The sequence below is a fragment of the Astatotilapia calliptera genome, chromosome 22 (assembly GCF_900246225.1).
Source record: "Astatotilapia calliptera chromosome 22, fAstCal1.2, whole genome shotgun sequence".
NCBI classification, from domain to species: domain Eukaryota; kingdom Metazoa; phylum Chordata; class Actinopteri; order Cichliformes; family Cichlidae; genus Astatotilapia; species Astatotilapia calliptera.
Window position 1 is genome coordinate 15,258,053 of NC_039322.1, and position 26,192 is coordinate 15,284,244.

Below are 26,192 nucleotides of genomic sequence, written 5' to 3' on the forward strand. Positions count from 1 at the left end.
GTGCTGGAATGAGGAAAAAGATGGTTTCGGGCCATCGAGGGAGTTCACTGGAATGAGAGTTATTAATCCACCGAGCGGCATCTGAAATGCAACTGAGCACAGAAGATGAAACTGAAAAAAAGAAAAGAAAGAAAAGCTGCACTGGCAGGAATAAATGCTGAATTATCTACACTAATCAAAACATCCACTCTAATCTGGTGTCTTTAGGGCTAAATCAGCTTAAAGAGGCGTCCTGGAAAACACAGCCAACGCCAATTACTGAGGGGACTCTCTCCCTCTCTTGCCCACATGGATCAAAGGCTGTGAACGGGGACATGTGGACAAAAGTACACACGTGCATGCACGTGTTCTCAGAAGCCCTTTGGCCATGGTGTGAGAGTGGCCAGATGTGCTGACAGGATCTCTGCAGTTGACCAAAACAGCAGCACAGAGCCTGTAAGGATCACTGCACAGGCAGTGGCTCTAAAAATGTAGAAAAGCTACTATAAAGACCCGCATTGAGGAATCTTTACAGTAACTGGTTTGGAACAAGTTTACTTTTGGGATGCAATTGAGAACCTCATTTCAGAAAATATACGCAGATGAGGCCCAACATATAGACCTTTTTTTTTTTTTTAAAAATGCAATGTTCTGCTGGGAAAATGTACCAAACTGGTGCTACAGACCAAGCACGCCATGCTACAGAAAGACTAGCCTTCCCAGAAGGACAATGCCTCATGCAAACTGCAAAAACGTCTCAACAAATACAAGAACGAGACCAAAGTGATGACTCAATGGCCAAACTCCACCAATTGCAGCGAAATAAGCGCACTCCACAGTTCCATCATGTCCCTGGCACCACACATGACCAGGATAATCCCAGTGCCAGACACCACAGCAGGACCCGCAATGACCTGCGTCTATGCCTCAATGAGGTAGAGCAGTTTTGGCTCAATGAGGGGATCCCACACAAGACTAGGCAGGTGGTTTACGAAAGAAGAAAAGGCTATCAAGGTGATTACTGTATTTACTTTGTTCTTCTATTGTCGTAATCCTGTACTGCTGTACTTGTGTGAAGCACTTTGATGTACCTTGGTCTTTTTAAATGTGCTACAGAAATAAAATTGAAACTGATGTAATGTTCGGTAATAATAAATGAGACTTGAGACAAAAATCACGATAAGAAATTCGTCTCCATGGTAATATTTAAGCATTTGTGTCATCAACACGAAGGCATAAACCACATTTTAGCACAACAACATTTTTTCCTTCTTACGGTAAATTCTGCCTAATATCTTCTCTTTGATAAGTGTTTCTGTAATTTCACAACGGAAATTTAATAATTTTCTATCACATGAAAAACTGAGGCAGGGTAAGTGAGGAGGGGACGTGTATGCAGGTTGCTGAGTGTGGTTTTAGTTTGAGCAGAGCTCCTGCTCTTTGTCACAGTGACTCCAGAGTGGGAAAGGTCAGGGCTGGTTTGGTTAAGGTCAAACCTGTGGGCCTCACCCATATCACCAACATCCCCATGATTCCCACACTCAGGCTTACTTTGGCTGCAAGTATATGTGGAGGCAATAACAAAATCATCCCTGATTTACTAGGGGGGAATCCCTTCAGTCTTGTTTGGAAAGATCATTTCCTTCTAACTAACTCACCCTGGACCTTTCCATCACATGTTTTCCACTGCTTGGCTTGGCTGGCCTGGTTGCCGTTGTGATGGTCCTCAATATCATTTAGCCACTCCTCCAAAGACGATCTCATCCTGGTGGACGCTCACCCAAACTGTCGTGACAGGTGGACTCGAATGTAGTCTGTTTGTTCTGCAGACTGAAAAAGCAGCCGAATAGCTCGCCCAGTTATTCATTAAGTACTTCACAATTAAAATATCTGCAGAACATGTGTGCCTCTTTTACGTGTGCAACCCTATCTGCCTCAAATAGAAGTGAAATTAGTAGCAAACACTGCATGGTGTGTGCACCAGATACCACAAAACACATTGTTGTGACAGACTCCTCCTTTGATTCATCTGTGATTCATTTCAAAAGTCTTATTCTGGGATGAAAGAAAGTCGATTTTTCAACCTCCCATATGTTCCTCCCCCATCCTCACAATTTGGATGTCAACAGTTTGCAATGAACAGAAGCACCTGATTAAAGTGACTCTTATGCTAAAACAATTAATAACCCTTCCACTCAAGCAATTTCAGCAGGCGGCATTGGTTCTTCCTGTTACTATGTAACTTTACTGCATGACAGCTCTGTAGTTGTGTTAGGAGAAAAAAGTAAATAAAAGGTCATCTGTGGGAAATCTGCAAAGTGGAGACATTCAGAAATATATATTTTCCTTTTTTCTTTGATCTCCAAGCAACTGTGCAGTCCAAGCTGTTGTGTAACAGCCTCGGTCTGGATGTCTGCACAGCTCAGCTGAAACTGGCACAGCTGCTGATACAGTCCACCGCTTTTTCTATTTGTGCTGTGGTGCCACATCTTTCTTTAGTTTGGCCGATATTGGTATCTGATCGCAGTTTTCACAGGTGGGGAGAGCAGCTGGGTTGCCGGAGCTGTAAACGCCCAGCACGCTCAGACACAACCTTGGATCTATTTATTTAAACTTTCAGCCCTTTGCCAAAAAGGGGTCTCTTGTCACTGTTGAAAGTTTAGTCTGTGTGCAGGCCACTGGCATAGTCTACAAAAACAACTGCAGCCCCCCCCTGCCACCACCACCCTCCCCAAAAAACAGCTCTTTAAAAACAGGAATGTGCTTTGCTTGGATAGACGCAGATTGTGTCTGCCATGGTGTAAGTGCAGGTACAGTTTCAATATAATTCAACATGCATGTCCTCGTTTGAGCCCCGCTTGTAATCCAGTGTACACAAATCATTAAAGACCTTCATCACGATTATTAGAGTCATTACTGTAGTGTGGAAAATTAGTAGCTGTGCACCACTACCTGCAAGACGGCGCTGAAGCCTGTCAGCTCTCAAAGCTTTTCAGCACATTAAAAGCCTTCATGTGCAGTTCCTGTTATACTCCAGAGACAGCTTGGATAGATTCAGTCCAATGTTGTGTCGACCAACAGGGGTCAGTTAATATTTCTGTTAATTTATGGGGAACTTATTACACTCATTTTCAACTCCACATTTTACATTCTTAGACTCTGTTAGAGTAATTTTGTGTGATTCATAGCGCACTGCTCTTCGGCGCAGCCCAGGCGGTTTTAGCTCCTTTGTCTTCTTTTAGAGCAGAGGTGTCAAACTTGAGGCCCAGGGGCCAGAATTGGCCCAACAAAGACCCCAAAGCTTTGGAAAATGTGAAGGAGGGCATAACTTTTGAACGATTACTTGCATTTTCAGGAGTTTTACATCATTTCCTACTGATAAGGACTTCTCACGTTGCCTTTCATACATGACCAAATAAACCGTTAAATGACAGAAAAGTTCCAGTTTTTTTTTCCCCCCACCATCTACTAAAGATTTCTTAAAAACATAAAAAAGGTCATTTTCTGCTAACTAACAAAAATTGCCCAATCTGGGCAAAGAGTTGTGCTTCTAGATTTCTTTCATTTACTACCAGCAACAGATGGTTACAACACACTGTTGTAAAAGCAGTTCTTTTTCTTATACAAGATGTGTCTGGGATTAAATGTGCAGTTAAACTTCTAAACAGTGACAGAACAGGGAGGTTTCACTGGCTCACTTAAGAATAAAGTGGGCTGTATGTAGCCCACAATGTAAAACGAGTTTGGCTGACCACAAATGGAACACTGAAGGAAGACAGAGCTGTGTGCTGAGATGATCATAGCAGGACGACCTCCTTTCTTTTGCATTTGGAGCAGTCTGAAGCCTGAGCTTGGGAACTATATGCCAAGATTATTTGAAACTTTTGCTATATTGCAACCATACAACTAATGACAAAGAATAGTGAAAAGCATATGAATAGATCCACTTTAATAGAAGAAAAATAAATAGAAGCTGGTGAAATGCTGACATCAGTGTAAGGAGTGGTCCCCTCTTAGGCTTATCTATATCTTAATTTGCATTGTTTTGAGACAGAATATGAATGGGCAGTTAGTACTTCTGCAGTTTCCCTAGATAAGCGCACCATAAACATCTGACAATACGTCAGACGTGCTGGAACACTGTAGGAGTTACTGACGTATTAAACTGGAAAGCAAAAGCTGAGAAAACAAGAGGGTACAGGAGTCACTGTATGCATTGCCCCCAAAATGAGATCCCAATTTAGAGTCATTAGTTGGCAACACAACAAACTGCTCACACACTGGAGAGAAGCAGAACAACTCCACACACAGAACTCCTCCAACTCTTATCTTCTCATGTGTCCTATTCTCTCCCCCCCCCACTTGTTTGCCTCTATTCTTTGCGCATGGCAAGTATTTAAGAGTCTACCCTGCCAGACAACGACAGCAATCAAAATCACCTTCTGTAAACTCAAAAACGGACATCAAAGATATCTCAGTTCACTCCACAATGTTAACAATTATCTTCTCTTTGCTATGATTAAATACAAGCACCCTGTAATGAGAGGCTACTTGGACAAAAACCACAAAGTGTAACCCTGTACTCTGCAGGTGAAGTTTTACCACTTTAAAAAAAAAAAAAAAAAAAAAAAAAGCTGCCATCAGCACCTACGGGCGGTAACTGGTACCATCAGCATCACCACAAAACTGTGGCACGTGCTGAAGCAGTTTTACCAACAATGGAAATGTAAGCCTGGCAGGGGAGTATCAGGTAGATGAAAGAGACATGGGCACATTCAAAATACCCACTGTTAAATGGAGCAACACTGAAAAGGTACATGCCCATACACAAGCACAGACAGATGACCAGTCACGTGTTGGAAGGGAGGGTCTGTCTGAGCAATGAAGTACAAAGATTGAGTTATTAATCATAAACCCTTTAGACCAAAACAACATTGGTATGTCAGGGCACCATTTAATGTTTTTCCCCTCCCTAAAGCTTTCAAAGTTTTTCATTATAAACTGCATCTATGAAACAGCTACACATACCATCCAGTGCTGTAACTTTTTTAATTCTATAATTAAGATTTTATTTTCATGTCTAGATCAATATGAAAGCCACGGCTGGTTGAGGTTAAACACAATCCCCCTGCTGTGACTGGATGGTGAGTCACACTGTTTTAATGAGTGTGTGAAGCCTTTCCTTTCATCTGAGCAGACAGAGAAGTAATGTGGCGACACCACTGATGACCCGCACTAACAGGCTGGTACTGACTGATACAGTCCACACACACTTTCCCATGCCACTACACTGGTCACAGGGGCATCTTCTCTCAGGCACAAGGTACTCACACTATCATAAACACACAACTCTTTGTCCAGCACTTAACAATAGACTATACAAAGACCAGTGTTACAATTTCATTTGTGAAAAGTCGAGTGATGTAAATTTCAACATCAGACACTGAATGCGGGGAAGGCTCTGTGCAAAGGTAGAGGTATGTTCTAGTCTGGTATGAGCACAAATGCACTTCTTCATAGGAGACTCCAGGTAGTTTAGAAAGTAGAACAACTACATGGTCATGACATCCACATCGCCAAGAGAATCCCAGCGACGGGGCCCATTTACACTTTCCATTCTCCTGCGTGTGAACGGCAACGGATGACAAAAGTGACATCATACCCGTTGGCACGAGTTGCTCTTTGCCGTTTTTTCGCCCAGTTGTGCATCTCTAAATTTTTCCAACAGATGAGCTTAAGCCAAGACTGTCAGCATGTCCACCTGTGCAGGTATTTCTATTACACAGGCACTCCCAGATTCCCCATGGAGGGAGATTTCTGCAACTTTGAGACAAAAGCGCCTTAAAAGCAAGTATAAATGGATGAAGCGTCATCACTGGTGTCCAAAGCAACCACTGCAGCGAGCATAAATGAGCCATAAGGATGCTCTGACTGTTTCAACATCAGTCACAACAATGCAAATTCCTCTAAACCACATCAGCAGTTCACCACCACAATAGCACTAAATACGCCCCCTCCCACAATAAGAGCAGCCAAATCTCTATCAGCAAAGACTCCTCTGTCCTTCTGGTGTTTGAGGGAATTTCCCCTTTGTATTAAATGCTCTGGAAGAAGCCAGCAAGGGGGAATATTCATGAGAATCAAATGCATCACCAGAGGAATATAGACACTGAGATAAGCAGCAGGACAGTGAGAAGTAATGCACGACGTGTCAGCTAAACCACAAGGACACAAGTTATGGCTTTCAGGTGTTACACTTACGCGACCTGACTGGTCGAATCAGCCTTTATTTTTAAGTCAAACATTACTGCAGGATGACTTATGAGCCAACTTACAGTTAGTTGGTTTTGGTCTGGCCATTTAATCTCTCGAGGCGGTGACTCACACTCCGATTGGGCCTCTCAAATATCTCAACCTGGTTTCTTGCTGGAAATCTGTGGATATCTTTTTGTTTTTTGAACCACTGGTTGACAATTAAAACAAAACCCTGGAGTGAACCCGTTCATTACACAACCGAGCGAGGGACATTCCAAGGAGGATTGTGGGTATGAATAGTGAATGGTAATAGATTCATTTGTATGCTCGATGACTGGCTGGCAGCAGTCGAGACCCTCTCCAGAGTTGGGATCAGCGAGAGAGTGCGCGAGAGGGACTAGGAGTTGGTTCCCATTCAGAGTGCCGTGGTGTTGTGTTTGAACAAATACATCAGCACATGCACACACACAAACTGAGAGAGCCCGGTAAGGAGTCTCTCTTTTCATGCAGATCTTTTGTCTCTCAGTAATGTCTGGTATGCCGGGATACAGGCCTTTGCTCAATGACCTGATTTCTATGGGACTGCCGAGACACTGGTCTGTGTGCGTGTGTGTATTTTTCGTGTGCGCGCAAGTGTGTTTTCATATGCCTGCGAGGGCTTCCTCTGGATCAGGCACAGGACTTACCAAGGCAGACAGAGGCAGACTGAAACTTATCCAGCCAATAAGAGAGCCGGAAACACAAAAGCACATATACAGACACACACAGAAGGCCTGGCATGAAGTAAACAAAAAGCCCTCATAATTGGACCAGGAAATATTCAGGGGGGGAAACTTGATTCTAGTCAGCACCATAATTGCAGCCCAAGACACAGTTAATGCAACAGTTGATAGTTTGGTAGGTTTACCAGTTGGAAGACATTTGGAAAGAAATATTTAAACTAGTATTAAAGACGTAATCTGCGGGGGATAAAGAGGCGAAGGAAATCGCACAGTGTAGATCAGCTTACCTTGTCTCTGTATGAAGATCCTGAGGAGCGGGTGAGCGGTTGACACCGCCTTGACGAAGTTGTCGTCGTTGTTGATCGGGAGCAGGTCGCCGTGAACGTCGGCGTAACCAATCATCACCTCCATGTTGGCGATGCGGTGGATATGCAGGATGAGTTTGTAGAACTCCTCAAACTTGCCGGGCTTGACCCGATCCACCGAGAACCGGCGAAACTCTGCCCCATACTGAGAAGAAAAAAAAAAAAGGAATAATCAAAAGAGGAGCTGTGAGAGGGACAACCAAACAGGATGAGGAAACTGGGATTCTGACTGTTCCACATAAAAGTCACAGGGTGGAAGTTCACCGAGCATGTGGTTGTGACCTTAAGTAACATAAAGCACCAAGAAAGGAAGGTTTTTTTTCCTGAAGCAGTAAACAAACTGAACAGCTGTGATTCTCTGCAACTTTAAATACCGCAAGAGGAGCGTAACTTTCCAAACAACTGGATTACACAACATGAAACCTTCAGGAAATATAGAACAAAAATACTTTCAGTAGGAGTTAGCTGACGACTGATATCTCTGTGCTAAAGCTACAACTAAAACTGCTTACATCAGCAATCTGAAGGTGTGAAAATCCCTCTACAGTCACCTGTAAATCTCAGCCCGAGTCTTGTTTATATAACGTGTACAAAAAGCTAATAAAGCTCTCCCTGTTCCCCTTTTCTCCGGGTTTTATGCTAAGCTATGGTGTCTGCAGCTTTGTATGAAACTGACAAATCTCAAAGTTTTGTTATCAAGCTTCTGGCAAAGAAATGAATGAGTGCATTTGCCAGAATGCATAAACAATCCAGTGATTAATAACTCAGATACTTAAAACTTCTTAATCATGAGAATAAGGTTACTTTCAGCTTCTCTCTTATTAACCAGGGGTCACCATAGCAGGCAGCTGTGCAACTTTGATTTATCTTTTTAATATCAGAGGCCTGTCTTGTAAATAGTAGATTAACTGGTTCCTATCTTTTCTATGCTTTTTCTACCCAAGTGCTTTCTAACATACATAAGTGCCTTGAGGGAATGTATAAATAACACCAAATTGAATTAACACACATTGACACTCCGCTGCATGTGTTGGGGTTCGGTATCTTGCCCAATGATATTTTGTTATGGATTGAACCCTCACAGTGATGATTCATTGGTCGGTGAATTACTCTTTGAAAGAATATCAAAACTCAACTGTTTTCTTCAAAGATCCAATGTTGATGGGTTTATTGTAACTTTTTTCATTGGTGCAGATGCTTTTAAACTGTTGTCATTTGTGTTGCCTTTTGTAATTGATTTCACTCTTTAGGCTTAAACAACTACACTTCAAGGATAATGTCCTAGGAATCACTCCTAAGACCTCTGAATAAAGCAATATTCATTCTGTGTCTCTAAATTTGCAGTACTTTGAGCGCATTACAACATGAAGACTCCAGATAATCTCAAAGGACTCAGATGATGTAGCCAACAGAAAAATAAATACAAAAGCTGCAAACTTCTAACTCTCAGTGGTCCCCATCTTGCATACATAGTGGATTGGAAGAGAAGAACCAATTTTTGTCACTAAGAGAAAGTTCCAGGGGAAAGATGCACTCCTCAGAAGGAATTATGCATAATTTCCAAAACAAACTAGGAAAAAAGGAGAAAAGTCAGCACCAGACTTCACACTGAATTTGGATGAAATGAATTTGATTAAAATAAATCACCAAACAGCAGCATTGGTATAAAAAAAAAAAAAAAAAAAAAAAAAAAAATCCATCCCATTCACCTTATTTGTACCGTTTTAATGACTATTCTATGCCTTGTATATAAAACTAAACTACACTCCGGAGAGTCAACATTCACAGAGGTCTAGATACTTACCCTAAAACATTTGCAGGACCTAGCTCAAGTAGCTTTTCAGATTTGAAAACAAGACAAAAGTAAACCCACCTCAACTTCATCAAAATACTTGGAGGGAAAAAAAAAAAAAAGAGAAGAAGAAGAAGAAACTAACAACATTAGGGTCATGAAAGTTTGCACAATTGCTATAAGAGGTCTTTCTTTTCCCCAGAATATTTTCAGCCACATCTGAGATGGTCAGCTGTGAAGCATCTGAAGCGCCAACATGGAAGGACCCACAAGTACATTTGCAGCCCCTCACTTCACGCGTGTTGATGTTCACAATTCTGAGACATCATCTCAGTCTTTATACAAAGCCAGGCTGACATTTACTAGATGGCCTTCATATACTGAGCACACCAGTCTTCTAGTTTACTTATCTGCAAGAAGCTGAATGAGCACATTCCCTAAAACCCAGTCCCTTTACATCTGTGCCTGCTGTTGGGATCTTCCTACACTGGCTAAAATTATAACCGGATAAGATGCATCGGGGTCTGGGTGGTTCTCCATCTCAGCTAAATCATTTCCTGGGGGAAACGCTGTAGCTTTACGTGCGACTCTGCACATCAAGATCGTATCACCGAGAAAACAAATTTCAGCCGCGCACTGCCTGAAAACACCAGGAAATGGAAAGCAGGTCCCTATACAATAGCAGAATTCAGGTAGCTATGCATGACAGTAGCAGGCAGCCACTCCTCCCACCCACTATTTATACACAAAAGCACAGACTTGAACAACTGGGCTTCAGCTTTTCCTGGGTAGGCCACTGTATCGCCAACGAGAGCGTGCCTGAGGGTCACGACAAGGTCATCATGTGACTGAGACAAGCACACAAAGGCGCGACTGAGGCGCTGAAGCACGGTACAATAATCTACAACAACAGACAGCAGCAGTGGCAGCACCGGGGTCTGAATCAGAGTAGTAATTTGTAGACTAAGGCGCTGTTTGTTACTGTAATCATCAGCTCACAGCTGAGGGAAGCTGACAGCAGAGGAGAAGAGTGGGGAGATGATCAGGGAGCAGGAGGAGGAGGGAGAAGAGGAAAACTGCTGACATAGGAGAGCAGCAGAATACTGACTGGAAAGAAGAAGAGGAGCTGGGGGGGATACATTAACCAGCTCTGTAATTAGAAGATGACACATAAATTTAAGCGGTGGTATGTGAGGAGAGTTAGGGGGATACCGGGTGTAATTTGTTGCCAGGCTGACTCAAGGCAGCGGGAAAGGCAAATGTGTGAGGCTGCATTTTGAAAACCTGCCACCCACCTTCAGCTCATAAACCTCAGCCCGTATTACAATGACACAACAAGCAGACAAGCAGGTTCGTCAGAGTGAAGTAGGTGCTGTTAGCGTCGAGGAAAGTGAATCCGAGGCGCGCATATACTGTAATCAACTCTGAAAGACATCATACGCTACGCTCCACATCATAATTATACTTGTGCGTATCACTATCCTCTGAACGCGACTGCTCTCTTAGTGCAGCACGTGATCAGTCTGAAAAAAGAAATCTGTTTGAACCAGCAGAACCCGGCCCTCAGGTATGAGCAAGTCTGAACATGGCGCGATTAATCACGGGCCTCAGTGCTAAACCTCGACTCTTAGAGCACACCACTACAAACATGACATCACTTGCTCCGCTGGCCTACTGCTGCAGAGTGACGTCCGACAGGCTGAAACATGTCTGGAGCCTTTTAACTGACACACTGAAGAAAATGGAAGATAACCGACTTCTTGTCTCTGGCCAACGCTGGCTCTTTTCTTACCTAATATTCGGTAAGTTGGGGTAACTCACCTCAGAAACTGCCTACAGGCTCCCAGGATTTTAAAAGATGACTAAGTATTTAATAAAGGAGAACCACAGGACCCCACTCCACTCAACCCCCTACATCTCCTAAAACACTCTGATAAGAGCTTGATGTGAGTGAAACCAGCAAATCCTGGCTGAGGCCTCAGTGACAGGCAGCCAGACACCTCCAGTGTTAGCCCTGATAAGCTTATCACAGAAACAGATTCCTCTCGAAGGAAAAAACAAAACAAAACAAAACAAAACAAAAAACACATGAAACAGTAAGAACCAGTCACACAACAGCAATCAATCACATATGTAACACTCTTGACACTTCTGGAAATCTGAATGTACCTCAGCATTTCTGCAGCGTCTTCATAACAGACATTTTTCTCTAGAGCCTTATTTGGCATACGATTATTAAAAAGGGAGTGCACCTAAAGGCCATGTTTGCTTCTGCTTAACAAATGAATTATTTAGACTTTTTTTGGTTTAAAGAAAGTAATCGCATAACAAAAATGAATGCGCAAATGTTCAACTGCACCCAAAGACACTCAAAAGCTACTTTTGGGGGCTTCCTTATTCACAAAAAGGTCACCACAGCGACCAGTTGCACGCGTTTGACTTGGGAGATTTTGTGTCCCTCGGTTGCAACCAAAGAAGCGTCTCCTTCTGCAATCGAAGTGGCATCTTTCTCCTATCAGAGTTTGTTTCAAGTCACACAAAAACCACGTACTGAGAGAGAACTCCATGTTTAATAAAGCGGCTGTAGGAACCAACAGTAACTGTTACAACTTTACATTAACTACGCAGAAGGAATGAAAACCTGTTTGTCACGGCACAAGTTTGCACAACTATATAAAAACAAAACAAAAGTGAATACGAGGATGATTCGAGTCGGTAAATAAGCCGTTTGGCTTTGGATATTACCATGAACCATAGTTGTTGTTATGGAAACATTTGTATCTAATGAGAAGGTAGGAAGTCCGTATACATTTTATTGTGTATTTTTTTGTTTTGTTCGCGTATACATAAGAAGGTAAGTCTTGATGAGTGTTACACAATTTATGAGTCCCAAACCTCATCGATGGGTCTTGTTTATTTCTGTGTATTTCTTAAAAATGTAACAATTTTTACTCATTAAAGTAAAGTATTAGGTTACATTTACAGCACGCTTTTAGTGCCAGTGTTGGCAGTCTGGAAAATCTCATTTTACAGGAAAAAAAACAAAAACAAGATAAAATGGTAAATGGGCTGCATTTACGATAACTTTATCTTATTGGATAAAACAAACACTGACAAAGTTTAACTTTGAGGACATAATCTGCAGTTTGAAAATGGTGATAGATTGCATTACATATTACTGCAAAACTTTAAAACTGTAATAATATTGTAATGTGCCCTTAGTATTGTGAGGATATCATATTATTTACTACTAAATGATGAACTGAATTACGTGTAGCTGATCCTGCTCCTCTGTGCCTTCAGAGGCCCAGACTGTGGCAGAGCTATGTAACAGATAAGATTTCCCTTTACAGGTATTCAAATGTCCTCAACTGTCAGTGTGCTATTTCTCTCCAAATAATCAGCTTTTGTTTCATTAACACGCTTGATTTCTTCACTGAGGGAGATGAGGGAACATGAGGGACGGGGGTTAGAGCTCCCAACACACCCCAAACGGATCAAAACAAAACAAAACCTGACGAAGTAGAACAAAATGTGAAACCACTTAAAGTGACGTGACGGAGAGGGATGAGTCACATCTGATCCAAAAGTGGAAACGTGTGACGTGGTGGCATGACGGTGTGCCGTGGTGACGCCGGTGGACCTGTCTGTTCTAGCCACAGAGCTCCTGGCGTGCCAGTCCCACCCACAAACAATCTGCGGCAGCCACGGAGTGACCACTCCTGTCTCTGTGGAACAAACCCTGCAGCAAAAGAAATGGCAAAACAACAAAAAGAACAAAAAACCCACCTACACACACACAAACACTACTCGCCTTTTTGGCCGTTTTTGTGTGAGTACATGCGCACCCACCTGTCACCATCAGAGCATCTGTGCTCCATCTGTCCACCACCCCACTGAAACTGGGCGGCCAAAAGGTGGAAACAACTCAGGAGTGAATGAGTCACCTTCTGCACCACTTGCCCATCTCTCAATCTAACCCTCAGGTGTACACACACGCGAATACTTACATTATCTCACAAATAAATCAGAAACACTGGATTAGAATGCAGGTCACCAGCAATCATTGTGGGGTTCACAAGTAATGAGTGTCAGCTGGTAGTTCTTCACAGAGCCCACACAAACAGTCACTTGTGTATCGAAAAAACAAAACAAAAATAAAACTCTTCCTCTGCAGTATAAACTAAAATAAGAGCCGCATAACTCATGTGGATGTATTGTGTACGTGTTGAGATGAAAAGCTTCATAAATCAGGGCACTCCATTGAGACATAACACTTGAAATCTTGGCAATCCACTTGATGTTTGTGTGTCCATTAGTCTGTCAGCGTTTAAAAAAATGATCCAAAACAAAGAGCTAGGCTGATACTGTGTAGCAAGAACACAAAAACTCAGTGCAACTAATGCAACGTCTGACTTTAACAGGTGGAAACTTTGTTGCTGTAGGAAATCTGGAGAGCTAGGTGCTTCAAAAACAACCCCATTACCCACCTACCCAGCCCCCCTCCATCAACCACCCACAGCAGCATCGGGAAAGAAAGAGTCAAATCAGCAAAATCTGGATAGGAAGTAAGAAGCAAACAATCACTGCAAATGAGAGAAACATCCAGAACCTGCAACTTTCCCCGCACAACTCACGGGGGAAAAGCGGAAATAGTTATGTGGCGTAGGCTGCACACCGTCCGACCAGCTCCGGCTCCGTGACGGGACAGCCATGTGAACATTTATCATGATTATTATTATTTTAATCCCCCCAAAATCCTATCCACCCACACCACCACCAAGCAGGGCTTTCAAGTTTCCACTCACCTTGCTTTTCACTTCCACAGCGTTGCAGTTAGGATTTCGCAGAGGTTGCGACTTATTAAAGCTCCGATTCATTTTTTTCCCGTTTGAAGGAAAAAAAAAAAAAGAAAAAAAAGTTCAGTCGCCTTTGCCCACAGAGAGAGGGGCTCTGGTCCCGGGCTTTCTGCTCTAAAAAATTCTCCCTGTTCGCTTCTTCCACAGAACTTCGTGTTTCTTTCACCTCCCCGACTTCTTTTTTCTTTTCTCAGTGCGCTCCGACAGACATGAGGGAGGACTTCACGAGAGAGCAGGAGGTGTGCGACTCGCCGCGTTGACTTGAGGAGTGTGAGTTAAGTTTTGAAAATGACATCAGCCCTCTTTAAAAAAAAACGGGATTCTGGGATGCATTCACGTACCGCACGAAATCCCCAACTCCCTCAGTCGGGATCTATTTGTATCCTTGCTGTAGTCAGTAAAGGCTGAGTAAATAACAGCTACTACTGATAATGGATTAAGGTTTAAAAATGTATGCTATCGCAAAACAAACAAACAAAACACACACACAAATATTTATAACAATAACAACTTGATATGTATTATGTCCTGTTAATAAAAATATCATATTAAATCAGCCGTGTTTAGTCGTCTTTTGATGCATATGAAGAAAAAAAATAATGAAACCAAAATATATATATATTTAAAAGTAAGCATTTAAAAATATAGATGTAAAAAGTAAGCAGACTTCCTCTAACCCCGCCTTCTCCAATTTATAGCCTAATATATTCAGGGTAAAAAAAAGTGGTCTTTCCGGTTAGTTCGTGCATTTCCAGAATCTGTGAAGGCAGCACTGAGCACGCTGGACCTCCGAGACACCAGAGGACGCGATTTTCTAAACATTTTTTAAAAAGGTCTGTAGCTAAATGATTGAATTCATTGATCCAAACAAGGTGGTGTAAGCCCACAAACCCTGTGGTGTGGAACAAGTATCTTTTAATATAACCCCCCCCAGTTCAGTTTGCAATCATTACCTCTGTAAGTGAAGGTGAAGTGTGAGCCACTGGGAACTCAAACACATAAAAACACCATAGTGTGAAGAAAACAGCCACATATCTTTATATTTAACCATCTGCTGTAGCCTGCTCAACTTTTCAGATACATAACAGGTGAAGATTTACTTGCATTTTTACATTGTCCTCATAATATGGAGTTAAATATGGCCTATGATGCCTTTAAGTCTTATTTTTGTGATCTTTTACAGACCACAAAACCATCTTTTTATCCAGGTTACACGGGATTTGTAATAAAACCTGCCACCCAACTTGGGTGGCCAAGAGGAAGCTATTCTTCTGTCAGCAGAGAGCTTCAAAGTGCACCAGGTAAACATCTCTAATTGCCCCTGGAACGTGATAATCTCACACCCCCTCCTTTGTGAGGTATAGGCATCCTGAGCCATTCAACCTGAACAAAAAACCTCACAGCGTAAGAACCAGCTGATCGGGAATATTCATTTTCAGCTGGGTTAATTAGCATCCATGACCGCAATCCTGCTTGACAGCATTCCTGGGCCCCTGAAGCTGGCTGTGCACAACAGCTGCAGGCTGCTACCCTCTCAGTAGCTCAAAGTGCTGCTGGTTTACTCTCTTCAGGAATGTGTTGACTGCTTACAAACAGAGCCCAAACCCAGGTTTCACTGCGATCCTGCAGCACAGACTCTGCAATGCTCCCTATGTGACTGCATGCAGGGATAGTTACGCTATAGTAGATTTAGTGAGTAAATGTTTATCAACTGTAGTCAGAACTACATCTGATGGGTGCCCACAATCAAGTTAGGACTATGGTTACATTGACATTTGGTTATTAGCAGAAGAGACAGTGATTTTTGATGTGTTTCTACAACATCTGATGCTGTCATATTTGGTGTTAGTTAATAATTAATGAAATATTGTGAGGTAAATGTGGTGGTGCTCTATATAACTAGCTTTATGAAAACGAGTAGTCAAGCGTATTGCGCCCACTAACGGCCGATGTGTGGTATTGTTTTAATGACTTTAACAGTGCAACAGTTACAGGGTCTGCATATGTTTTAACTGAATTATGGTGGAAAAATACAGACCTTCCTCTACATAAAGTTAAATCTTTTGCAGTTGTAACCATCTGGGCCTGAATCATCACAGGTGATTGTCATAAACCTACCATAAGGAAAGATGGATATATGTTTTTGTTGTGTGTCAATCAGAAGAATTAATTTCCCTGTTCCCTGGTTGCCAAAACTTGGAAGAACATCCATTCATTTCCTTAATTAGCATCTGAATCAGAATACTTTAATAATCTCAGAGGAAATTATGTGGTCACAGTTGATCCAATAAGAACTAACTAACTAAACTAAATAGAATACAATATATTACAAAGTTACAAAATATAACAAAATCGCTGTAATAAATACAAATAGCTCTAATCATAAATATCCCTGTATATTACACTAAATTACATATATATGGGTGACACTGAGGTGCCCCCTTTGTTATATTACAGTTTTTTCTGATTGCTTAAGCACATTTTTTGTAACTATTGGCTAATTTTGCAAAACTCTTCACACAAATAAGAAAACCTGTCACCCAATCATCAAAACATTTTAGTTCTCTTGCAAAAGCGAACACAGCTAGATTAACTCTTCACACCTTTGTAAAAATGGTGTTTCCGTATCAAACAGTACACACAAGCCATCATCTACTAAGCACACAATTCACCAACTACACACTGATGGTATGAATGAAAAACACATCTGGCTTTTGCTTTCTCTGTGCACAAGGTAGGCTATGTCAGTTTGAGCTCATACTTCTGTCATAGATCCATCCAGTGCTACAGATCTTTGTGCAAAGTGACTGTACTCACCGATTCTCATTTCAAAATGTCCTAATGATGCTTGCCACAGTGTAGCGGCTCAGTTTAGGCTGAACACGTTGGCCAGCTTCCCTCAGGGTCATCCCATGGTTGATGACATGGTCCACTATTGTAGCTCTGGTGTCATCAGTTATTCTGTTTCTTACTCTTCTTACCCTTCCTCTTTCCTCTCCTCGTCCTCTTCTTGCTCCTCCACGTCCTCTTCCTCCAACTTCTTCACCTCCACGTCCTCTCCCTCGGCCTCCTCTGATTCTCACTCTTACTGCTCCTTCCATTGTACTCCACATAGACAGCTTACCTGTGGCCTGTTCATAGTGCTTAGGCTGATTGCAAAGTGGACTAATTATCTAAAACAGTTTTCACATGTGAAAGTGTGCCAGACAGTTGGCAAATTAGTGTTAATGATAGCCATACTGTACATGTGTATACTTTTGCTAGGAGTGTGTTGGAAATTTGGTAATTGAGTGTTGTGCAGTGAATTGTGCCTACAGTTTTGCAAAGTGTGTGTTACAAAATTGCAAACTGAGTGCAAAGCAGTTTTTGTGCTTTTAGTTTTGCAAACTCAGTGAGTGGTTTTGCTATAAGTCTGAATAGTTTTAGAAATTGTGCTACAGGAATCACAGTTAGGGTTTAAGCATTCAGAAAAAACTGTAATTGGAACTTTTCTTTGTAGACGATGTGATTTTAAGTGCGTGCAACTATTGCAGTGTGTACTTGTGTAGATGGAGGAGTTATACATTTCATTTCATTTCATTTCATTTTTATTTATTTCACACTTGGTACTACAAATCAAACAAAACAACCACATCTTCTGTCAACAAAACACAACAACCATGTGTGAAAAGGAGCAGGAAGAAGAAAATATTCTTATTAAACCCTGCCCCCTATCTACCATCGAACTTATATCACCGATGGGCACCAAAAATCAGGAACAAACTAATATTGACATTTCTCTCCGGTCGAATCCCAAACCAACATCACATTCATTCGCATTCTTCATACTGAGTTATCGTTTTAAACATATAACACTTTTTAAAACATTGTAGATTTATACAATTCTTTAAATTATAATGAAGTGAATTCCACAGTCTTATACCCCTAACCGTTGTGCTCATTAATCTTTGTGTAGTCCTGGCTAACTGATGTTTAAAATAAAATTTCCTTCTATTCTCTTCTCCCCTTGAACACATCAAAAATACTCTTTGTAACTTAAAAGGCAAAATATTATTTTTAGCCTTAAACATAATTAATAATGTCCGTAATTTCACTAAATCTCCTAATTTTAATAATTTTGATTCTATAAATAATTTGTTTGTATGTTCTCTATATTTAACATTATGAATTATTCGTATAACTTTCTTCTGTAATAGGTTTAAAGGTTTTATGGTATTCTCATATGTATTCCCCCAAACTTCAACACAATAGTTGATATATGAAAAAAACAAAGAAAAATATAAAATACGCATTGTTTTATAATTTAATAAATCTCTTATACTACCCAAAATATAAATACTTTTGACCATTTTCTTTCTAATATGTTCAATATGAGATTTCCATGTCAAATTCTCATCCACTATTACACCCAAAAAACGAAATTCAGTAACTCTTTCAATCAATTCTTCCTCTATAAACATAATGACTTTATCCTCCTTTACACGATTGCCAAATATCATATATTTCGTTTTTGTCAGATTCAAAGATAATTTATTTACATCAAACCATTTTTTTATTCTTAACATCTCAGAAGTCATAATTTCAACCAAGTCTTTCAAATTCTCTCTGTATGGCCATACAGAGCACTATGTATGGCCATACATCACTATGTATGGCCATACATAGTGCTCTGTATGGCCATACAGAGCACTATGTATGGCCATACATCACTATGTATGGCCATACATAGTGATGGCCATAGGAAGAAATGACTTCCTGTGTCATTCAGTGGTGCATTTGGGCAACGTGCTCCTGTCTGACCAACAAACCATGGACTCGATGAGAGTTTATTGTCCAGTATTGTCTCTATCTTGGACAACAACCACCTTGAGTCCAGCTCCATCCCTACAACGCTACTGGTCTTGTCTGTTGTCATCCACAACACTCAACCTGCTGCTCCAGCATGCAACCACTGGTGTCCTAGGGAAAAAAGCAGAGCACATCTTGGTCAGGTTGCTGATCTGCTGCAGGCCGCTTGGAAGAACAATCTAACACAAGTAAAAATGACACGGTCTGAAGGTTTAGGGATGTTGTCTTGCCACGAACTATTGTGGATGCTGTCAGTGAAGGTATGCTTTCAATCTTTCTGTTTGTCATCAACATTACACAAAAAGTAAATGTCATGAAACTTCATTGAGCAGTAGTGGAGCATGTGCAAAGGAAGATCTCACTAAATTTTAGTGTTGGCCCACATTGCCTCTTTAAAACTGCAGTATAGTGTATTGGCGTTGGCAGGGGGAAACCGTTTTAGTTTTCTGTGCAACTAAAGTATCTTGGCTTAAAGATATTTATTTTCTTCTTGTCTCAAAAGCCAGGCAATCAATTAGGAGAGAAAGAGACAAAGGGGGATGTACATTTACTTTAATCAGCTATCTTGCAGCAAAGCCATTTACATGATTTTGCTTTTTCTGCAGATGGTGGGACAACATCCAGACTTTCTTTTAAATATAAAACTTTATGCAACATCAAACAGAATGAGTTTTTTTTAAAACATAGATTTTCATCTCACATATTTGATGATTTAAAAAGAATTCTGTATGTGTCATCAAGGAAACAAAACAAAGCCATAACTCATAAAGAAGCTTCAATCACTAGTATGTTCTTTGAAATGGAAGTTACAAGGCTTTCATGATCAATGAGGATTGCAAGGCAAACATATAAATTTACTCTGGACGTGAATAAAAATACAATGAAACCACATCAAAGGTGCTGACTACACACAAGTAATCGATCAGCTCGATACAGACAAAACCAACTAGGATGTTGGCTAGTTGCCATCCAATACTCTATTCAGAATGAGTCTAAATCTATTAAAGTTATCTCAAAACACGACAAAGGGGTCTGCTACTGCTTTGGGGCTGATCGGCAGTGAGATGAGTCTATATACCAACAAACAGCAGTGTGCAGAGGCCCCGAGCCATCCCTTATTTCTTTATATTTTGATGGGAAAATAGGAAATGTGTGCAGTGATTTATTTAAACTCGTGTAAATGGAAATATAGTGTATAAGTGGAAAACCGAGTTTGCATTCTAACAAGCTTGAAAGTCAGCCTGAACTTTTTTTGACAGGCTTTCTAGTAATTTCTTTAATAAAGCTCCAGGAATAGTTATCCAGGCTTCTTGAAGGACATTCAAAGTTCTTCTTTGGATTTTGGGTGTCATCTGTTATGTTTCTTGTCAAGATGATCCCACACTGCTTCAATAATGTTGAGCTCTGGGGAGGCCAATTCATGGTTGGTAGTGTTATATTGTGTGCTTGTCTGTCCAGTTGTGCTTTTATGGCATTGGCAGTGTGTTTTGGATCATTGTCATGCTGAAAAATGAAGCCCTTACCAACCAGACACTTGCCAGATGGGTTGCATCGCAGATTAAAATCTCACTGGACTTTTCTGTGTTCATAATCCCCCCCCCAAAAAAGATCTCCAACACCACTGGCTGAAATGCAGCACCAAATGATGACAGAGCCTCCACCATGTTTTAGAGATGGTTGCAGACCTCTCTCCTGACATCCTTAATATATAATGACAATGATTTGAACTAAAAATATAAAATTTGGATTAATTAGTCCATAAAACCTGTTGCCACTGATGAACACAACGCAGTTCATCCCACTGATTCATGTCAGTGATAAGTGGCTTGGAATATTTTGGAAGAAAAATGGCTCAAGGCTTTTGTAAGGTCCTGTATGTTAACCAGATTTTTGATACAATAAGCAAGTGGCTGTAATGGTGACAGTGAAATATTGAATCTTCATTGTGTTTATGGTTGATTTAATTGCATATTCTTCTTTTTAGTGAACAGAACAACATGGATTACTATATATGACAGCACGTGGATTTCCAATGGAATGTTGGGATATTGATTTTTTTTTACTCTGAGATAGTTCCCCATATGGCCACCAGAGGGCAGACCACACCCACATAAGATACATACAGCAAGCACTTGGGGGATGGGATCAGTCACATAGAGAGCTGACACAACAGTTACAACGCATGTTATTCGCCCCCCAAACAAATTATATGGTTGTTTGATATAGGCAAAATGCGGTTTTACTTCAGATACTTGCTGTAAGAGTGACCAAAGCCAAATATTATAATCTTAAGAGTGGCTTACGATTTACAACCTTTCTTACCGTATGTATTAATGGTTCTGCTGCTTATTTGCTTTGAACTGTCAGGGGATATATATGAGGAAATCAATAAAGGGAAAAAAATAACAAAAGATAATATAGAAAGAAAGAAGGTGTGGAAAGGTGTGCAAGTAATACATAAACAAATTACAGGTACTAAAGAATAAAAGATTGAGGAACAAGAAGAAAACAGTAGAAGAGGAATAACAGGTAAAGATGAAGAAGGCTGGATGCATCATTGCTTGTCTCCATAATGAGGAGACAGTCATTTTACACTCAGAGCTCATAGCAGTTTGTGGTTTTTATCCAGCTAACTATGTCTGAATTTAGGTGGTCCTTTGTTGGTAATGTGAGATGAGATGATTACAGTGAGATGAAGAGATACACACATTAATCCATCCTTTGTTTAGAGACAGGAAAACATCCGGAGCTGGTTATAGTAGGGTAGGAATGCCAGCCAGACCAACAGAAAGGCTCCTCAACTCAGCCCACCACGCTGTTCTGCTTCACTCACTCTCTGATTAAAGAGAAAAGAGGACCCACACACGCACGTACGCACACGCACACACACACACACACACACACACACACACACACACACACACACACACACACACACACACACACACACACACACACACACACACACACACAGAGCCAGATCTAAAGATTCAGGTCATACTGAACAGACATCGTGGTTGAGTTTTCTCATAAGCAGAGCTGTCTCTGGAATCACACTGCGTCATGACACACCACCAGCCTCTCCAGCCATGTCCTTTGACTTAAATGGCAAAATTAAATGCGGTCCAAGTTGACAAATGGAAAATTAATCTCTCCGTCTCTGCCTCTTTTTTTCCTGCAGCGTGATTCTCTTGGAGTATATGTCTGTGCATAAGACAGAAAAGAAGGAGGAGAAGCAAAAAGTATAAAGAGAGTGAAGTAACACATGCAGCGATGCTGGGAGAAGCTCTTTGGAAGGTTTTCACTGTTACAGAGGCGACTTGGTAAGTAGTGCTGATTACACATCTGCTGCCATTTGATTAAAAACACATATTTGTACACTTCAGGCTGGTGAGATTTCCACTCAGGTACTATCACTAACCCATAGCTTAGTGCTGAGCTGTTTTCAGGACTTCATCTTGGGATTTCATCCATAGAATTACACATTTTCATTAATTTTTTTTGTTTATCTACCAGTTCTCAGATTATCTGCCATTGACTTTTCTCTACTAATAAAAAATATTTTTACTACATCATCCTATGTCCTTTTTCTTTTTTGCACCAGTAACCATGTGACTGTTATGGTGTCCCTCAAGGCCCTGTTGCGGATCCTTTAGTTTTTCTACTAGTACTCCCCCCGTCCCTTCAACCTTTGTTGAATAATATATACTTTTTTTTATACAGATGGCTTAAACTGGTCTTGATTAAATAAATACTTAAAGTAGAAGAATTTGGGTCTCCCAGCTATTTCCATTGTAATATCCATTGTATGATGTCATCTAAACCTTTAGGTCCTATTTCACTAATTCGCTTTGATGCTGAAATAAGAATGGTGCTCTTTGCATATAAAAATATTTAAAATGAGATATCCTTATAATCTTATGTTAGTACGGAGGAATATTATTTCCAATGTAAAACCATCTTTTTCTTAGTTTTCTGAACTGTGTAGATCAGCAGCAATGGGTATCTTTGTTTATCATTCTATCTTAGCCAATTCTACAAAATGCTTCCTTTAAAATACTGCCAAATTTTAGTATTTACTGATTTGTGAAGTAATAATATGTTATATTTGAGAGAGAGCTGGATATTTTGAAGCTTAAATAGACCAATAAATTAGCACTGAATGTTTTGGTACATGCCGTAAGGGGAATGAGGCATGTTACATTTTTAGCATGCGATGCAGCTCTGGTTGACTGCCTGTAGTTGCTGCTTGCAAGCTTCATTCCATTTGTGAACTTCTGACCAGTTCTAAGGCCCTTTTACAAAGTTCCCCTGAGTGCTTCTATAAATCCTGGAGCCTTTACGCTCAGCACGTCACTGCTTGGACAACCCCTCAACATTTTCTCCAAGCAGGTCTTTCAATATAGTCTCTAAAGTGTGGTGGTTGGTCTCTTTTTTGGGATGCAGTTTATTTGTCTTCAACTGAAATATTTGCTCTGATTAAGTCTCCAAATATCTCATATCATATCCCCAATAAACCATGGGACTGTCATGTGTGTTTACACACACACGTAAACACACAAGACAGAGGATTAAGGCAGAGAGCATGAGGTGGAAAGAAAGGCAGGAACTGACAGGTCAGTATGGCTACAACAGGGGGGCCATGCCATCCTCCTCACCTCAAGCCTCACCTCCTGAACTGAAATCAGGCCTATAATTCACAAAAATGTGCAAAAATATGAAAATGTATTCCCGATATTGTAACAATTACTTATTGTCAGCAGATTAGACATGTAACCCTCCCACCTCCAGACAGCTGACAATGAGTCAACTAAACAACAACAGCTGGTTATAAACTAATGTTGTGCCAACTAAGTTATTGGGCTTGAGCTTCCTAAAAATCTCACTTTCCATCTGATAAATAGTTTGATTGGATTCCCACTCTTCTATTAGAGTTCCTTGGAGTTTATTCAAGAAGAAAGAAGAAAGTGTGTACATTATTGTACTTTATTGAGCCCCGTGGGGAAATTGCTCTCTGCATTTAACCCATTCACTCAGTGAAGCAGTGGGCAGCCATTGGGCGCCCGGGGAGCAGTGTGTAGGGACGGTACCTTGCTCAGGGGTACCTCAGGGTAGCTGTTAAGGGGAATCGAACCCCCGACCTTCCGATCATAGGGCAACCACTCTACCTACTGAACTATTCAAGTTTATTCAAGAACTATTCAAGTTTATTCAAGTGTCCAAGTCCGACTTCAAAGAAAGTTTCACTTATACTGATTAACAGTAGCTAACAGAGACTAAGTTGTAAAGTCATTCTATTGACCTGGACACTTCTCACCCGGCATTGACAACTGAGGTGAAACGTGGACTGACAGCCTACCCATATATTGAAACACTCTGGAGCGAATCCAGTCTGGTAAACATCCATCAAAGCAAAACTTTGACTCACATACACACACATTCTGGAAAACTATCTAGGACCACTCACTATTGTTTAACAAAAAATAAAATATTTAATTGGTACCTGCTATTTAATTCAATATTTTTGCCAAGTATTTAAATATAAATACATAAATAAATAAAGCGTATGCATGTTCTGTCTACTTTACTGACACCTATTGGTGAGATTTTATGTACTGTACCTTTAAGGGTCAATAAAATGTTCACAAACTTTACACCCTAACAACTTGTCGCTGTACACTAATGACGGGTAATTATTTTTCGTTAAACATGTTTGTTTGTTTTTATTTGAATTTTATGAAGTTTGGTTCATGATTATCTTTGTTTCTGTCACTATTCTCGTATGAGAGAAGGATTTTTTGTCGGTTTCTATTTAATGGGAGTCATAACTACTTGGTCACAGGATGCTTGTCGAAACATTGTACATGTTGAATGACTTCTATAAATAAAGTTTATCAATCGCGAGCACGCAAACATGGCGATAACTCCATCACGGTCCTGCCACCACCTGAGGGTGCCATTGCCTTACCATTAACCATGCATGAACATGCGCTCAGGCACGTACACAGGCCTGCTTTCAGTCATTGTCTCGGTCGCTTTTTAACACCACATACGCACACACGTGTGCACACGCAGACACACACACACACACACACACACACTTTCTTTTCTTTTAAACAATGAAACCTCTCACTCATTGACGCCTGCTTACTCTCAGCCTTGTGCAAATGCTGCCTCTTGTCCAAACCGAGTGATTTGTGGAGTCTTTTGATGTGTAAAGTGGCAAAGACCTGGAGCTGGATCTGGACTTCGTCACAGTGCTGGGAGTCAGAGACACTTTACTCCAAACTCAGGCCTGTTTCACACCAAACTTTGAACAGTTGAACCATAAAAGGAAGAGAATATTTTGAACACTTTTATCTCACAGGTATAATTTGATGTTATAAAGTGTGGCCTTAGAAAAATCTTCCCAAACGATATGCAACTAGAGGAGCAGTCTCAGCAGCAGCTCTCTCTGATTCCTCCTGGTGACAAACCAACACCTCCATCATTCTTGTGACGCTGTAAAATGTGGAGCCACTCCTGGTTCATTTCTTCTCCCTCCAGAATGAAAACATCAGCCATCTGGTCTAGAGGTGAAAGGTCAAATCTCAGGCTGTTAATGAGGATGGCGTTGCTAGGTGGATGTAGGATGTGTGAGTGTGTGTACGCGTACATACGTGTGTGCCAGGGAGCCTCTCTCATGAGCGTGTCTGCTTCCTGAGTGAGCATTAAACATTAACGACTCAGCTCTATGAGTCTAGAGGGAGGACAGGAGACGTGAGTAGAGAAAGAGAGAGAGACAGTGTGGACGAAGTCACTTCAGAGAGGGAGAGAGAGGAAAGAAATGTGCAGGTGACACATGAATGCATGCACTCAACACACACCCACCCACGCACGCATGCGTACAAATGCATCCTGGATCCTCTCTTCCTTTCAGGCACTCTCGCTTCAAAAAGCTTTTCCTCTTGTTTATTGACTCAGCCTTCCAACATTCAGTACGTCAATAGCTGTGGTCGATGAGAAAGAAAAAGGCGCAGGGGATACTGCTGCGACGAAGGCGTGTGCGCATCTCTATATGCGTGTGTGTTTGTGTGCGCGTTCACCAACCTTTTCTTTCACCTGAGCCATTTCATCCAACACGTCCCACAATCCGTTCCAGTTATTTTCCACCATGACTGTAATAATTTCCCCTGCATTTCAGCTGGCAGTATCTATAACATGCAGGTCTATAAAAAGGTAAGCTGTTAGATAATAGTAACAGGTCTCATTTGGCCTTTGCAGCGGTGCTGCCTAATTGGCTGGAAAAAACAATGGCGAGACTCAGCAGTGCAGTCAAGTACAGAGAGCTCACAAGTAAACTGAGTTATACCCCCCTTTTATGCTCTTTAGA

At 41.0% G+C, this 26,192-nt stretch overlaps 1 protein-coding gene across 1 annotated transcript in view; it reads right to left on the minus strand.

Moving 5' to 3' along the window:
• The window catches only part of pard6gb (par-6 family cell polarity regulator gamma b), a 34,601-nt gene extending 20,286 nt beyond the window's left edge, over positions 1-14,315 (minus strand). Inside the window, exons 1-2 of the mRNA XM_026156102.1 lie at positions 13,922-14,315; positions 7,244-7,466 (exon numbers count right to left, since the gene is read on the minus strand). Of these exons, the coding sequence (XP_026011887.1) occupies positions 7,244-7,466; positions 13,922-13,993 (295 nt within the window). The 5' untranslated portion in view covers positions 13,994-14,315. The remainder of the gene's footprint in view (positions 1-7,243; positions 7,467-13,921) is intronic.
• Positions 14,316-26,192: the final 11,877 nt, after the last annotated feature.